The following is an 18,512-nucleotide window of genomic DNA, read 5'->3' as shown; positions in this document are numbered from 1 at the left end:
TTCAGGTTTGCTATTTTATGACTAGTCTCAAGTCTGGAAGCATAAAATGACTATGTTTTTTCCTGTCCAGGATGCTGGAGAAATGGTCCGATCATTTGTTGGCGGTCTAGAACTGATTGTAAATTTGTTGAAATCGGAAAATAAGAATGTTCTAGCAAGTGTCTGTGCAGCTATCACCAATATAGCCAAAGATGAAGAAAATTTGGCCGTTATAACTGATCATGGCGTAGTCCCCTTGTTGTCTGCACTGGCAAATACGGTAAGTCTCTGCAGGAAACTAAATGTGTTTCATGTAAGGCTATGGACTTTCCTTAAAGCAGTACTACGGGGTGTTTTATTTAGTATTTATTTATTACAGATGCTTATATAGCGCTTTCAATTTCCGCAGCATCTTTAGTGAGTGCACACTTAAGGTTATTATTAAAAATATGCATAACTGTAATTGGTACTGTTACTGTCCCATTTTGTACTTGGATGCTGTTTCATATTCAAATGATCCTATTTTACATACAGATGTGCCAGTGCATGAAAATACGTAAAGACTTGCCATCATCATCAGGCACAAGCCAACCTGGCATATTATTAGAACACTTGCTCGTGGGTGTGCCCTGAGGTTTGTCAGATTGAATCTGCATTAGTGGCAGCTTTCTAAATCTGTTTGCAATGTTAGGTGGCTTATACTATATTGTTCCATCTTAGCACCTGTTCAGTTTGGGATGAAGGCCTGGAGGGTGTCTAATATGCAGATCAGCCAATCTCCTAAACAAGACACTCAGAATAATTTGCTCTGATTTGACATTAGACAGAAGCCACGCTGTGTCTGTGCCCACCGCTAGCATTGAAAACTGTGCCATGTTCAAAACATTTTTTTTAATTCCCTTTATTAATATTTTACAATAAAGAACACTATACAACACAATACAGAAAAAAACACCGGGAAATCACCAGTGATGACAAGCAACATAGAAAACTAACAAAGAAAAAAACAAGAAGAAAACAGTGCCTGTAGAGGTCACATTAGGGACCAACAGAAAAGGTGGACAAGGATACATGAAAGCCGCACCACAATACAATCACAGAAAATGTTGTAGAAACAACCCACAACCTATTCCCTATACAAAACAGCATACAGTAACCAAGTAAAGGGATCGACAAGGATTATACAAAGCTCTTACACTTGGAAAATCAGTCAGTCAGAGATCTTAAATAGAAACATTTAGAATAAAATCAGTTTGAGACAGTAAGGGGGGAAGATACCCACTCACCCCACACCTTGTCAAATTTAAGCAATGCACCCCTATTCAAGTATGTGGCTTTATATAACGTTCTGTTCAAGCATTTTTGCTCATGTTTTCAAGTTGTCTATATATTTTCTTAAATTTCACTGTGGTTTAGTTACAGTGTGTATGCAACTAATGCATATTAGTATATTTACCATAGTAGGATGGAATGAATATACAGGTAAAGCAAAAAGAAAACCCTATTTGTATTTAAAGAAGAATTTTACACATAACAACTTTTAAAAAATAATGTTCTTTAGCAAGGAACACACATTCCACATTAATAATTATGCTACCAAAATAAGTGTGTGCTGTAAATTGCCTTCAGCATTGTTACTGTTTCTTCTTCCTGGAGGCTACTATTGTGCTGAAGCCCCTGATCAACAGTAAATATTTAGGTTGTCAGCAGATTACCCTGTACATATTTGGTACAGTACCAAAAAATAGAGAGCAACTGAGCATGTGCAGAGCAGGGTGAGACAGTGTATTACCGGATTTTAACCACTTGCCTACCGGGAACTTTTACCCCCTTCCTGCCCAGGACAATTTTCAGCTTTCAGCGCTGTCGCACTTTGAATGGCAATTGCGCGGTCATGCAACACTGTACCCATATGACATTTTTATCATTTTTTGAGACAGATATAGCTTTCTTTTCGTGGTATTTAATCACCTCTGGGTTTTTTATTTTTTGATAAACAAACCAAAAACAACTGAAAATTAAAACAAAAAAGTTTTTTTCTTAGTTTCTGTTATAACATTTTGTAAATGAGTAATTTTTCTCCTTAATGAGGCTGCAGTGATGGGCACTGATAGGCAGCACTGATGGGCACTGATAGGCGGCACTGATGGGCACTGATGAGGAGGCACTGGTAGGTGGCATTGATGGGCTTTGACAGGCATCACTGGTGGGCATTCAAAGACATCACTGATGGGCACTGAAAGGCAGTACTCATATATGGCACTGATAGGCGGCACTGACTGGCACTGTTAGGTGGCACTGACTGGAACTGTTAGGTGGCACTGACAGGCACTGATAGGTGGCACTGATGGGCACTGATAGGCCGCACTGACTGGCACTGATAGGTGGCACTGATTGGCAGCACTCATAGTCGGCACTGACTGGCACTGATAGGTGGCACTGACTGGCACTGATAGTTGGCACTGAAAGGCAGCTCAGGTGGGCACTGATATGTGGCATTGATGTGCACTGGTAGGCACTGATATGTGGCACTGATGGGCACTGGCAGGTGGCATGGATGAGCACTGACAGCTGGCACTGCTGGGGCTACACAGATCATCAGAGCACACTGATCATCAGTGCCCTGATGATCAGTGTACATGTCCCCCCTGAGCGATGCCGATTACCGACTCTCCTCTCCTCTCGAACTGATCACATGACCGAGCCGAAGTCATTGGCTCTTTCCACTGATCGGTGATCTGCTGTGTCCCAGGGTTAGAATGGGAGGACGTCATGTGACTTCCTCCCAGAATGAGAGAACCTCCCTGCGCCCGTCATTTCCTTATATGGGAGGCGGGAGGTGGTTAAACAGTATAGGCACTTATTTTCATTGACTTGCATAGCTATACCTGCAAAAGGGGTCAGCATGAAGTGATCCAGCAGGACTTAAAGAACAAGTGTAGCCAAAGCTTTGTTGGCTATACTTCCCCTGTAGGTCACAGGAGTGCACATTGTTCTGCACTCCCGTGACCTGTTATCAACCAACAGCGGGCTAAAGTCCGCTGTCAGCTGACGTCACTCAGCTGGTCCAGGCTCTGCAAAGATCCCTACCATATGGTTGGTATCCACCCAGATACCTGGAACGGCACCTGACTGAGCCTCTCAGCGATCCACTGAGAGCCTGAGCCAGCCTCTCCCATCCCCTTCACAGCCTGGTGCTCCAGTGATGCTGGGGGTGCAGAGCAGAGAGCTAGTGACTGACAGTCACTGGCTCTCTGCTTAGATTAGAAGGGGAGAACTGAGCGATCAGCAGTGTTTGATCACTCAGTTCTCACTGCAGAGCCGATGGGGGCCAGATGCAGCATCGGACTGCTGCTGCATCCACCTAAGCAAGTATAAATGTTTGGTTTTTTTAAAGTCCATATTTCTCTTTAAATTGTATGACTAAAGTTTCGCTTAAAGTGAATGTGTCTCATTAGTATCCTTATTGCTGAGCAATAGGCACCAAACTGTACCTATAAATACTTTTCATTTTCAGTGCACCCTAAGAACATCCAAGTCTTATTGCCCTGTATAAAAAAACACCCCCTATACTAAACAATCCAGCATCAGTAGATGTAGAATAGAGTAGTGTTGAGGAAAAGGCTAATCATGAGCAGTTCATTTGACACCTGACTCCCCCTGGGAATGGGAAAAATTATTCGGAAAATGTTATAAGTACTTTCATACACATTTTTTCCAGCAATATTGATTGTCTGTACAGCAATATTAAGAGTACATGCATTTAATTCATGTGACCAGTCCACTTTAATATAGAATGAAGGCATAACATTTTACTGCACTGTATCAAGTTCTAGGTCTAGGTGGTTATGTAATATCATAAGTTAATATTTGAGTCTATAATTGAAAAAGAATCTGCTTGTAATAGTGCGGCCACAAGCTTCAAACTGCGTCTCTAGCTCCTATCACTCCCATGACACCTGGCTGCTAAAGATTGTTTAACAAGTCAGCCTCTCCATCCCTGCATGGACGGACAGAAAGCTGCAAACCGCCATAAAACCTGAGATAACATTTCACTCCTCGGAGTTTGATGGCACCCCATTCCCGACAAACATTTTCTTTCCTGGTTATGGAACGCCAATAACATAAATACCTTCCTTACCACAGTCTGTAAACTGCTCCATGTTTTTTAAGCATTATCTCAAACACCAAGGGACCTCTTAAGCAAAATATAAGTTTAAAAGGAAAAATTGTAAAAGTGTCTCAAAGGTTTTCAAGCTATGCAAGGTTTCAAAAATAGACTCTTTTGCCTTTTACAGACAGATGATAAGCTAAGACGCCATTTGGCTGAAGCCATTTCACGCTGCTGTGCATGGGGGAATAACCGGGTGGCTTTTGGAGAAGCCAATGCCGTAGCCCCACTTGTACGATACTTGAAATCCAGCGATCCTTCTGTTCATCGTGCCACGGCTCAAGCCTTATATCAGCTTTCTGAGGATGCCAACAACTGTATAACAATGCATGAGAATGGAGCAGTAAAAGTAAGTGATTAAACGAATGTTCACACAGAGCAGTATGATCCAGAATAGCTGCCATTGGTGTAATTAGGCTGGATTCTAAAAGCTCATATCAAGTTGGCTGACTGAGTGCATGAAATATTGCAAGCTAATCTTGCTCTTTTTGAGTTTGGGCAAGGACACAGGGGCCCCATGATCCCCTATTGCCCGGGGGCCCCATGAGTTGTCAGTCCGCCCCTGGTTAGAAGTATGATTTTTGCCATGGATGGCACTTACAATAATCATTTGTATGTTGCATTGACAACATACAGTCATTAGAGTGCAAAGACTACATACAGTATCTAACTTGACACAAACTTGCCCTTATTCACAAATGCTTACAATTTTTTAAAGTGACCCTAACACTTCTCTGAATTAAAATCACGCCAGCTGACCCTGTAGTAGGAGAAGTTGAACCTTTGGTAGGCGGCAAGCAAAACATCACTGCATTCATGGTCTCCAGGGACTGCTGCTGTCTGACACTGAGCATGGCTCCTACTAAGCACCTTGGTTCCTCCCACCATCCTAGAATATTTTGTGCATTTGTATTGCTGTCTGTGCCCCCATTAGGGAGATTCACCCTCTCTATTGGTCATGTTTACCATCATCACTGAATATGAAAATCAAAGAAAAGCCCACATTTTAGATTGTCCCCAGCACATTAATAAAAGTGAAATCCTCCAATAGAGACACTAGTTCTGCCGAACCTGCTGACAACCAGGGCTTTCCTTACTTTGGACACATTTCCTCTTCCCAATGGGACACAGATGCCGAAAATAAGACTGACGGGTTATAACGTCCCTTACTCTAAAATTAAAACAAAAAGTTTTGCCCTTACCAATATTTCCAGCATACTGAACTGGTAGAGGGTTTGTATCAACCATCTTTAGATATTGTTTTAATGTCAATTTTGCACAATTTATAACATTTGAATATATTTATAAATGTTTATACAGTAGTGTACTGTATACTGCTGTTTCCACGACCAAATTTCTCATACAGCATACGATACCAATTGGTAGAGCTGGTCATAATTCTGAATGATTATTGAATCGGTAGGTTAAGTGAGGAGTGTCTGTATATTTAATGAAGGGTCTTTCAGGATTATTAGGATGAAAGTAAAAGTTATTAATGGTATGCAGTGACCTATAGCAGCAAATCAGCTTCCAGTCTGTTGCAGCCAGATCAATAAAAGAATTCTTATTGGTTGCACTTTGCTTTATTGAATAAGTGCCTCCACTTTACTGTACTAGTCCCATTCATTTTCCCTCTCAAAGACTCCTTTGTAACTATAATTCAGTGCTCCCTTATTTTCTGATCTTGCATATATTATTTACTCACTCTTTTTGATGTTAATATTTGTTGTTATTGGAATAAGAATGTAATTGGAAAAAAGAACGGCTTGATTTCACAACATAAAAGGCCCATTTATTGAATGCTACCCTAACTCAATGTACACCATTCTACACATGGTGAAGAAGCGGCAGTGGGAAGACTAGCCACAAAACTGAGAATCACAAAGAATTTTTGTCTTGTCTTCCAAACTACACACTAATTACAGCCAATTACTAAATAGCCCCAATTTATTTTTATTATTTCTAGAACTGGTGACGTCCTTGCTGCACAGTGGCAAAAAGAGTATAAATTAGGCTGACGTCTGTCACTTGATATTAATTAGCTGCTCTTTATACCGCCAAAAACAAGCTAACTAGTTAATCCATCATCTGCCGAAAAAACACCTCAGTCCAAGTTTTCTGTACCAGACTCGGCAACTACATCAATCATATCACACAGGAGAAAAGTTCACAGAGACAAGAGGCCACGTAAAACTCCCTCTCTCTTCTCAGACTTTGTTTATCTTAGGAAGGGGCTACTGTACTATGAAAACTCTTAAGAGTAATTTAAACTGTGTTTAGCTGGGTGTCAGGTGTGAACATTTTCTGAAAGTCTAAAGGAAATGGCACATGTAGGAGCTTACACAAATTTTTTTTTATAAATTATGAAATAATGTGTTGCTAGTGGCAATCACTTAGATTAAAGCCTATCTAAACCCAAGAACAAAAATGTTATTTCTTTCTTGTCCTTGTGGGACACAGGATTTGCAGACAATTGGAAGCACTGCCACCAGGATTTGGACACTAACAAACAAAAAAACATTGACCAGCCTGGCATAACACCCCACCCCCCCCAATCTCACTCCCAGCATGCCTCAGTTATTATGCAGTGTTTTGGGAAAATGGACATCTTTTCTCTTCTGAGAAAATGTTTTTGCTTTTTTAACTTCTTTTCAGTAAATATTTCCTTGCACCAGCGGTGTTGAATTAACATTCACAGGGATCTGGTTCGTAAAATTTTCTTCCAGCAGAGGAGCGAATCTCGTGATTCCTCACATCACAGCCTCCTTTTACATCAGTGTCCTCTGTTCTTCCTTCACATCCCTTTACAGCCATGACATCAGTCCCCCCTCTTACATAATTGCACCCCCTTTTACATTGGGGTCCTCAGTCCCCCTTCACATGACAGGCCCCCCTTTACAACTCCCCCTTAACATCACATTTGTTCATTTGCAGCAATGTCCTCAGACCCCCCCTACACATCACAGTCCCCTTCCCTTTTACAGCAGTGTTCTCAGTTCCCCCTTCACATCACATTTTTCCCCTTACATCACAGTCCCCAATTTACAATGTCTACCCCCTTTAATATTAGAGTTACATTGTACTTTTACATCACAGTCTCCTTCCTCCACCCCCTCATATCACAGTCTTCTTTCACACCACAGGCCTTCCCCATTACATCACACTCCCCTTCCCTTCACAGCCTGCCTCCCTTACATTACATTCCTCCTTCCCAATCACACCCCCCCTTTACAGTCCTACCTTAGGCAGCAAGCCTGGAATAAGGGGGGGAGTTGCTAAAGTTACCAAACATTTCATGTTAACCGGAGAGTGATTGGTTACTAGGACCACCATGTGTTCTAGCATCCAATCATAGAAACATAGAAGAGTGATGGAAGAAAAAAGACCAAGTGGTCCATCAAGTCTGCCCCATTTTTTATATTTATACATGCTTTTGTTTATTTTGTTTTGTTTTTGTTGTAATTTAAATTTTTCGTCTGAGTATAGATCTATGTTTGCCACAGGCATATTTGAAATCAGTTACAGCTGACGGACTCACTACCTCTGCTGGTCACAGTCCCCATACAAAAAGGGGACATCCACACCCTCTTGGATCTCAAGGCCCTAAATGTCTTCCTTCAGGCCCAAAAATTCTGCATGGAATCTGTTGTAACCTTTCTCACCAGGTCTGTTGTAACCTTTCTCCATCTGGGAGACTCTCTCGCATCTCTGGACATCAAGAATGCATATTTGCAGGTCCCTATTTTATCAGTGCATCTGTGCTTTCTTTCATTTGCTGTGGATCCCCTGCCATTTGGTCTTTCCTCTGCACCTTGAGTGTTCACCAAGGTGCTGGTCCAATGCTTACCTTATTACACTCCTAGGACATCCCCATTGTGGGATATCTAGAGGACCTTCTGTTGAGGGATAAGTCATGTTCTGGCTGAAAATGCAGTGCAGACAGTTTAAGGTTTGGTCACTTCTTGAATCTTCAGAAGTCAGAATAAGAGCCGAACCACTGCTTGGCATTTCTGGGTATTTTTTTAGATAAAGCTAGATAAAGCTCAAGCCAGAGTTTCTCTTCCCCAAAGAGAAACTTCTAACTCTCCTCTCGCAGACTTGGACTCTTCAGTTCAGGAGTCACATAATTGCTTCTGCACGAGAGTCCTGGAACTGATCGCAGTCCAGTTTGTTTCACTCCAGACCCCTACAACTCAATATTTTGTTATTGCTTAACAAATTATTTCAGTCTTTAGACACACTGGTTTGTCTGACATTGAGGGCTAGTGGCACAGAAATATCGTTCTGGAATTTGGGAAATCCTTCCTCAAGGTCTCTTTGAAAATCATCGCAGCAGATGATACCCTAATGAGTCCTAGACACCTTGGGAACTTTGTTGCCAAAAAAATTCTGTCTTCTGGTCAACATTCTGGAGCTCTGTGCATTTTGTTTGTCCCTACAACTCTGGACATCCTGACTGGGAGGCCAGTCAATAAGGTGTCTATCAATCATCACGGGGAACCGGAGGTCTTGCAGCAAAAAGAGAGATGGAAAGGATTCTATTTTGGGTAGAACGTCAAATGATATTAATGGCAATGTGTTTAAAAATAACAAACATGTCATACTTACTTGTTCTTTGCAGTGGTTTTGCACAGAGCAGCCCCAATTTTCCACTTTTTGGGTTCCCTACTGATGCTCCCGGCCCCTCCCTCCTGCCTATTGCCCCCATAGTAAGCAGCTTGCTCCTGAGCCACTGCTCTGCATGTCCATTCACACACAGAGTGCTGGCTTGGCCCCACCCCCTTTCTTTCCTCATTGGCCCACTGGCTGTGATTGACAGCAGCAGGAGCCAATGACCAAGGAGGAGGTAGAGTCCCTGGAGCCGAGGCTCTCATGCACATCACTGGATTATGAAGGGCTCAGGCAAGTACTAGGGGGTGCTGCTACACACAGAAGGTTATTGACCTTCATGCATAGGATGCACCAAGGTAAAATGCCTTGAACCTTTATAACCATTTTCACCTTTCAGCCTTGTATGCCATTTACATTTCTGGTGTGGACTATTGGCAGTCAGACTTCCTCAGCTGGCTCTGCCTAAATTCAGGGCAATGGGCCCTACACCCAGAGGTATTTTTGGACCTGTGTCACAGATGGGGGATGTCAGATGAGGACCTCCTGACCTCCAGGTCAACAACATACTGGACAGAACAAAATCACACACCAAAATCAATCATATGTCTACATTCAGTAACTATAACATTTTAGTGCTGAAAAGGTGTGATAAAGTATATCGCAGTAGCAAAAAGTGTGAAGCCAAACAAACAAATGAAAGTTCAAGTGCTTAAAATGCAACGAAAGTCAGTTTCCCTTGTGCAAATTATGTCCAAAAAGTGCTCTAGTGCTCTCTATGCACCTCCTAGGTGTTCTCTCACCTTATTTAACTGACCTCCATCGCAAATGTTACATTGCATGTATCTTTACATCAATATCCAGGTAAACAGATTCCAAATCCAGCACCTTCTGTATTGATAGATCCCTAGGATGGCTTCAAAATGTGCAGTCCCCAGGCTTGAGTCAGCAGGTAAAATGAACGAGCTTGAACACACTCCTCAATCAGGCTCAAAGAAGTCAAAGTAAAAAAATATAGTGCTCTCTGCTAAGTTTAAAAAAAAAAAAAAAAACAGGCAGAAATACACTTACATTCTCCATGTAAACATGAACACTGAAATAGAAATGGAGCCACTGGGCACACTTTCCTGAATCACTTCGAAGGCATATGCCGCCAGCCGGCCACTACACTTCTCTGCTTCACAGACACAGTATCTGCCTTGAGATCATAAGTCTCTGCCAAATGCGTTCCCTGATGATGTTATTAGTGGCAAAGTATTGTTATGATACTGTGTTTTATTGTAACACATTAATATTCATATATTTTGAAGCAGTTTAATCACTTTTTTGTCTGCTGCTCATTTTTTTTGCTTTGTGCACAAATTTTCTTTTACACATTAACATACTGAACAGGTTTATCATCATGTACAGAGATCCTCTGGTGGATGCAATGGATGCGCTGCTGGCTCGTGAGATCAGTACAGCCTGATCTATGCCTTTTGTTCCCTGAAACTGCTTCCTTGTCTACTCCACAGTATCCAGTTATAGGGTCCTCCTGAGATTTGCATAACATCGGCCACGGTGGATGTGGTATTTCACCCAATTGGTCTGCAAGCAGATGCTGCTTGGGCTCTCCCAGATCATCAGGATATTATGTCCCAATTTACCTTCCTGCTTCACAGTTGCTGGCGTTTTTTAGTATGGCTTTTGAAGCCCAGGTCTTGAGGGAGGAGGCCACCAGGGATCAGTGATTCCCTCAATGGTAAAAGCTAGGAAGTCTACTTTCTGCAAAGCCTACCATCACATATGGAAGGCATACTTCACTTTGTGATCCTGCCAGTTTTACACTTTGTGTTCCAGAGTGACAACACTCATTCACTGTGCCGTGTCTAGGGAATAGCAGAATTGTCACCCTCGGACAGTACTTAAGAATATCCCCCTCCTCTATTCTCCATTCCATAGAGTGGGCTGGAAACAATGCTAACTGATAACATTGCTGTAATACTGATTTTAAAAAAAACCTAGCCAAAGACATGTTGCTCTGATCAATAAACTAAGCATATAAGAGAAATACCTGTATTATTATTATCACCAGAGATTGCTAGTTTCTTGGCTATCATGCTAGTCTTCTCTATTCTTTGTAAGTTAACTAACCTAGAACCTTTATGAAGATTGGAGGTTCAAGGAGCAGCACCCTAAACAATGCGTGACAAGTACAATACATACTGTACATTTTTACCTTTAATGTATGTTAGTGAAAGGGTTAATAGTTAACTAACATTTGCTCTGTGCCTGTTAACTGGTTTATTTTATGTACAAGATCAGGGGTGGACTGACAATTCATGGGGCCCCTGGGCAATAGGGGATCATGGGGCCCCTGTGTCCTTGCCCAAACTCAAAAAAGCCTATGAAAACGGTACCAGGGGCATCTCATGGGGCCCCCTACTGACCCGGGCCCTCAGGCAGTCCCCGAGTTTCCAAATGGTCAGTCCGCCCCTGTACAAGATGTTCCCTTGGGATTGAAATGCTGTTATCTATGCACACATTTGTTTTCTGAGAAATTGCAGAAGTTACTACTCTGTTGCAAGCATACATAAAATAAACCAGTTAGTAGGCACAGAGCAAAAGTTAGTGAACTATTAACCCTTTCAATGTATACCTGTCAGCTTCCAGCTTATACAACAGGCATGCTCTGATGTATCATCTCAATATTAGGGTTGCCTGTCCACTCCCACTATGCCCGAATACTGCCTTCCACCATCCCAAAGATCTTTTCCAAATATGGACTTCCCAAAAGTCAGCTTGGCATGCCCACCCAATAGGTCGCTTTGACATTCAGCCCTGCATTTTTAGAGGAAGAGGAACGTCAGTATGTCTGAGCTATATGTACTAAACAGTACTACCTGAAGCTGGTGTGCAGTCTGTCTGTAAGTGAAATTAAACGCTGCTATATATATTTTTTAAAATGGGCTCCCAGGTAATTTATTCCATAATATACTAGTATGCACAGCACATTAGCACATTGGCAAGCTTACCTGTCAAATTAAGTCCTCCAGCGCTTAGCTGTCAGTGCTTCAGCTGGTCCTGGGCTCTTCCATCTTCTCCCAGTCTTTCTTCCAGGTTCGCTATGTCCAGCCACTTGTGCACATCAGCGTACAATATTGCTGACAGGCAGGGAGATGCATTTATGACAGAGGAGGCTACTAGGGTCTCTTCTGTTATAAAAACTTTACCTGTCAGTGGGTTTTGCCCAATGAAAATTTATTTCTGCTTTAATATTACTCCACAGTCCAGTAGGCACCAGTTTGTCTTCGCTATCCAGTTCGCTGTATGATCTAACAGGCTTGGTCATGCATCTCTTCATCAGCACTGCAAATGTACTTTAGAATGCATGTAATAAGAGCACTGGAGTGCAGGATCAATGCACTGGAGTGTAAGGTCCTGTGCATGGCATAGAGCACTGGAGTGTAAGATCAGAGAGAGCATCTACAGTCATTTGCAGCCAATATAAAGTAAAAATCAGTTTAAAAAAATCATCACATATGACACTGCATCACTATAAAGGGAAAAGGGTGTTTGACTTCAGTTGGGCTTTAATATAAACATTGTCGTTTATGAAAAATCAAATAGTTTTCCTTTTATAGTATGTAGCAAGCTATACCATCTGCTCTGAGTATTTATACACAGGGTCACCATAGAAAACACAATTACCCCTCATGTAAACGCTGTACCTCTACAGTAGCAGTAAGAAAACAGCACACAAATAACTGATTGGTTGTGATCAGGGATACAAAACCAGCCATGGTGTTATTAAAGTTTGAGCTGGATTGATCAGTGTCCATATACACTGCTCAAAAAATTAAAGGAACACTTTGAAAACACATTAGATCTCAATGCGTAAAAATATCACGCTGGATATCTATACTGATATGGACTGGGTATTGTGTTAGGAATGTAAGAATACCCCATCGTTTGAAATTAAAATGATAAACCTACAGAGGAGTGAACTCAAAAACACAGCAAAAATCAAAGTGAAAAAATAATGCAGCAACCTAGTCCATTTTGCTGAAATTTCATTGCAGCAACTCAAAATGGTACTCAGTAGTTTGTATGGCCCCCACGTGCTTGTATACATGCCTGACAATATCGGGGCACGCTCCTAATGAGACAACAGATGGTGTCCTGGGGTATTTCCTCCCAGATCTGAACCAGGGCATCACTGAGCTCCTGGACAGTCTGAGGTGCAACCTGACGGCGTTGGATGGACTGAAACATGATATCCCAGAGGTGTTCTATTGGATTTAGGTCAGGTGAGCGTGGGGGCCATTCAATGGTATCAATTCCTTCATCCTCCAGGAACTGCCTGCATACTCTCACCACATGAGGCCGGGCATTGTCGTGCACCAGGAGGAACCCAGGACCCACTGCACCAGTGTAGGGTCTGACAATGGGTCCAAGGATTTCATCCCGATAACTAATAGCAGTCAGGGTGCCATTGTCTAGCCTGTAGAGGTCTGTGCGACCCTCCATGGATATGCCTCCCCAGACCATTACTGACCCACCACCAAAAGGGTCATGCTGAATGATGTTACAGGCAGCATAACATTCTCCACGACTTCACCAGACCCTTTCACATCTGTCACATGTGCTCAAGGTGAACATGCTCTTATCTGTGAAATGCACAGGGACCTGCCAATTCTGGTGCTCACTGGTAAATGCCAATTCAGCTCTATGGTGCGGGGCAGTGAGCACAGGGCCAACTAAAGGACATCAGGCCCTCAGGCCACCCTCATGAAGTCTGTTTCTGATTGTTTGGTCAGAGACATTCACACCAGTGGCCTGCTGGAGGTCATTTTGTAGGGCTCTGCCAGTGCTTATCCTGTTCCTCCTTGCACAAAAGAGAAGATACTGGTCCCGCTGATGGGTTAAGGACCTTCTACGACCCTGTCCAGCTCTCCTAGAGTAACTGTCTGTCTCCTGGAATCTCCTCCATGCTCTTGAGACTGTGCCTGGAGACACAGCAAACCTTCTGCAATGGCACGTGCCATCCTGGAGGAGTTGGACTGCCTGTGCAATCTCTGTAGGGTCCATGTATTGCCTCATGCTACCAGTAGTGACACTGACCCTAGCAAAATGCAAAACTAGTGGAAAACAGTCAGAAAAGATGAGTAGGGAAACAAATGTCAGTGGCCTCCACCTGTAAAACCATTCCTGTTTTAGGGGTCGTCTCATTGTTGCCCATCTTAATGCACCTGTTGTTAATGTCATTAACACCAAAGCAGCTGAAACTGATTAACAACCCCCTCTGCTACTTAACTGACCAGATCAATATCCCAGGAGTTTAATTGACTTGATGCTATATTCTGATTAAAAAGTGTTCCTTTAATTTTTCTTTGAGCAGTGTACAACAGAAACCTGCTTGTTATATAAAGCTGCCAAGTGGGAAAATGTGTTTTCATGCACTTCTTTCTGTCCAGGTCAAGGTTTGCAATCTTAGTAAATTAGACTTGTGACTGCAGTTAATTTTTTAAACACTAGAGTAAAACTATCAAATTACTTGGCATTTGGAATACACAACAAGTGCTGTATTATAGTCTGCCTAATCCCATCTGGGGAAAACCGTCAGTGAGGGGAGACTAGCTTATCTTTGCTTCACTCTGTGTATGCAGCAAGACATCTATTTTCGCATCGGTTGGATACCCTACTGACTGGTTGGCAAGAGGGCTTCTCTTGGCAGCTGTCTGGCATCCTTCTGATATTATAAACAGGAGCTTTTACTGTTAAGGCGGTGAAAGAGAACTACTCAACAATGACTGCTGCTTGAAACCATTCCACAGGCAAACAAGCCATCCTAAATAAGAAGGCTAAGCACTTTCTATTGAGGGCAGTTATTCTACTTCTTAAATGACGTGTATTGCCTTTTTTATTTTTTTTAGATATGCATGAGAAAGGGATCAGATGACTGTGAATAATACTTACAAATTACAGTATTTGAATGTATTACAAACCCTGGCTGTATGTATAATTTGTAAATATGTACATGGTGGCAGCCATATTTGCTTATTACATAGGCAAGCTCCATTTTTTTATTTCTAGTACTACTGATGATTGTGTTTTACCTTTCTTGCAAGGCAAGTCAATTGGGTTGATATACTAAAGGCAAATAGGCTATTCATTTTGCAAGAAGATTTTTACATTTCCATTAGCTTGCTAAATGTGGTGAACATTCACTTTGCAAAGAATACCCAGTAATGTGCAAGAAAAAGAAAAAAGAAAACTGTATTTTTTATTGCACATGATTGGATGATGGAAGTTAGCAGAGCTTCACCTCATTCATGAATCCAGGAGAAAATTCCCTTGCAATGTGAAAATTCCTTTGCAAAGGGAACAGCCAACTTGCAATCAACCTCAATGAGTCAGTGGCTATTTGAAAAGCAATTTACTTCTTGTATATCTGATATCTCATCATGACAGCTGCTGTGTTGGGAGGCAATGTTAGAGTGATTGCATGTAAAGTCACATAAAAAAATTAGGTAAAGGCTGCAATAATAACTCCAAATGTGTGCTTACTTAAAATGCTCTATACTTCCCTTTTAAAACTAAGAGAACATTTTTGCATTAAAGGCACACATTTAAAACTCATTTTAAATGCATAGTTAAAGTAGTACAGTGGCTAAATGGTTAGCACTTCTGCCTGGCAGCACTAGGGTCGTTGGTTCAAATCCCTGCCACAGCACCACCTGCCTGGAATTTGCATGTTCTCCCTGTGCCTGCGTGGGCTTCCTCCAGGTACTCTGGTTTCCTCCCACACTCCAAAGACATGCTGGTAGGTTAATTGGCTCCTGTCTAAATTGTCCCTAGTATGTGAATGTATGAATGTGAGTTAGGGACCTTAGATTGTACACCCCTTGAGGGTTACGGACTGATGTAAATATATATGTAAAGTGCTGTGTAAATTGACGGCACTATATAAGTACCTGTAATAAAGTGCATGTAAACCCTAACAATGAATTTGTTGTTTTTGCCCTTTTGGTCTGTCTGAGCTGCAAAAAAAAAAATTTACATGTTGATCATGGAAATTCAGAGCTGTCCTGTGTACTAATTCCACATAAATGGTCTGCGATGCAAACAGGACTTAGGTGCGGAGTACCTTCTGACAGATCAACAGGTATTTTCCTGTACTTACAGAGTCTTTAGAGCAGACATTTAGAAAAGGATGGGGTTGGGGGGGTCCAACCCCTTCCCCCAGAGCATCCAGGTCCAGAGTTTGCTGGATGACAGTTACACTAAGCAGCAGCACAACAGATGAATACACTGCTGAGTACATTGAAGGATAGGCAGAGCTGTGTGGTGTAATGTCACTTGCCTACTGCTAAACTCCCGCCCAACTAGACAGCACACAAACTAGTAGACTGGTAGACTTGTACTGGTAACATAATGGTTCCTCTAGCTCTTTCCACGCTTTCTGTGTAGCGCCAGTCTCTGCACAGAGTTGCTTTAGCATTCTGACCAGTTCTAGTAATAAAACTTACAGTATATCACTGTGATGGACCAGAATACTAGAAGGACTTGGTGTGGAGACTGGGGGCTTGCAATCACAGAGAGAGCAGAAAGAGCTTGGAGTGGGAGGTAATTTTTTTCTGTACTCTTTCTACTGACCTGTGCATTAAGCTCCCCTGACCTTTGCACTTTGTGGGTTAGACAGTCCTGATCCCTGTACTTTGTGCATTACAAACCCCTAACTCCTGCACTCTGTGCATTATGCTTTCCTGAACTCTGCACTCTGTGAGTTACACACTCCTGACCCATGCACTTTGTGAGTTATATACCGCTGCACTCTGTGTTACACACTCCTGACCCATGCACTTTGTGAGTTATATACCGCTGCACTCTGTGTTACACACTCCTGACCCATGCACTTTGTGAGTTATATACCGCTGCACTCTGTGTTACACACTCCTGACCCCTGTACTATGTGCACTACTCTCCTCACCCCTACATCCTACACCCTGTGCAATACACACTCCACACCTCTGCACTTTGTGTGTCAACACTTTCCTGACCTCTGTGCACTGTGCATTACGCAACCTTAATTTGGCTGAATTTGTCTATTTATGTTTTCACATAAGATTCACACAGCTTTCACCCAGGATACACACATTTTTCTAACCCCTCATAAACCTGGACCATGTATACTGAGCAGATGTTTTCAAAAAAATACAGAAACAGTTACTTTCAGTGAAAGCTACTCAAAATGATCAGTCTAGAAATATAAGCTGTCACTATCACATTCTAATTTTGACTTTTTAGAAATCAAGCTGAGTCCTGCTTTCTCTGACCTCTGAAGCTTCCCTACTGTTTCTTTTATGTGATGGGCAGTCTTACTGACCAATATGGAAGCTTGGGAAGTGGGAGTGGGTGTAATATGCCTCAAAATCAGGAAAAAGGCATAATTTGCATATAAGTTCATTTGTATATCGCTCTAGATCTAATTGGTTTGAAATATAGTTGTTTTTGCTGGTAACATTTGATGATGCATATTCTCATCATATTATAGATCTTAATTGCCCCAGTGTATGATCAGTTTACTTTAAAGCCCAGCTCCAGGTTCCCACAAACCCCAGTCAACTTAATTTTTTTCTACACCCACCTTTTTTCCATGGATCTTTGGTCCAATCATGTGACCTCCTGCTGGGTCCTCTTCCTTCTTTTCTTCATCTGATGGTGAATGTGTCCTGCATTCTGCACACACTGATGCCATGTAATGATTGCATTCTATAGTGAGCTCAGGGCTGCTTGATGATGTACCTCCAGGGATTCGTTCTTAATGCCATAGGCTCACAGAGAGTGGTTGGTAGGACAGTGGGCATCTTTCAGCCTTGAAGAGTACTGAGTCTTTGGGGGACAGCATGTTTGGCATGTCAATTAATACTTTAAAAACATATTAAGTTGAAGATAGATTTTAATTTAGCCATAGGTGGGGAAATAGCTCCACAAGCATGAGGGAAGAGGAGAAATTTGCCTATCACCATTAGCATAGTCCTACTGCGTATTGTTCTAGAATCTTCCATCCCTCTTCTCAATGAGAATTGTTAGCCATGTTGTAAGGAGATATCTCAACATTCATCCAAAATGGAGAGTACTTTCATTTTGACTTTTGTGAGCATATCAGTGTTTTCAAAAATACAGTTCACCAAGTGTAAAAGGAAGTGGCGGTGTTTCTTTAAAACAAATGAAAAAACAAAAATCCCTAAATATGTGCAGCTCAATTTAATGGAAAAGATTGCTACCGCCCTGCGTCTGCCAAGCTCCACGCTGCGCCAGAGGAGAGGAATCTGGCAGTGTCCGCAGCAAGCAACTTCATCTTTCATCTGCATTTCTCTTCTGTATTTATCCTGCTGCAAGAAAATTCCGAGAATGTCTTTTCCTTCCGACTTGGCTCTCCCGATAAACCACAGAAATACTCTCAGCAACGTCTTGCAATTGTTCAGCTTTATGTACAGTACATCGCTGGGGCTCTGCTCTATAACAAATGTATATTTAATTTGACAGCAATAAAACAAAAGATAAAGCGCTACTTAAGGCGTGTTCATGTATAGCACAGATCCATGTCGAAACTCTGATCTCATTTCAATTGTTTAAATTGACATAGCCTGGATGACCTAACTGCGGGGCCAGATGCCAGCTAATGTTTAGTTTTTCTTTAAACAAAAACACAGGATCACAGATCTTCTCTGCTGAATGGCTTAAAGCACGGGTGTCAAAGTTGGAGCCC

At 42.0% G+C, this 18,512-nt stretch overlaps 1 protein-coding gene across 1 annotated transcript in view; it reads left to right on the top strand.

Annotated features, from left to right (window-relative positions):
- ODAD2 (outer dynein arm docking complex subunit 2) overlaps positions 1-18,512 on the top strand; it is a 202,024-nt gene that overhangs the window by 165,445 nt on the left and 18,067 nt on the right. Inside the window, exons 18-19 of the mRNA XM_089693823.1 lie at positions 71-259; positions 4,278-4,499. Coding sequence (XP_089549949.1) covers positions 71-259; positions 4,278-4,499 — 411 coding nt within the window. The remainder of the gene's footprint in view (positions 1-70; positions 260-4,277; positions 4,500-18,512) is intronic.

The sequence above is a fragment of the Staurois parvus genome, unplaced genomic scaffold (genome assembly GCF_062004578.1).
Source record: "Staurois parvus isolate SC_StPar_1 unplaced genomic scaffold, SC_StPar_1.0 ptg000636l, whole genome shotgun sequence".
Taxonomy (NCBI): domain Eukaryota; kingdom Metazoa; phylum Chordata; class Amphibia; order Anura; family Ranidae; genus Staurois; species Staurois parvus.
The sequence above is the reverse complement of the archived record's forward strand: the minus strand, read 5'-3'. Positions and strand labels throughout refer to the sequence as shown.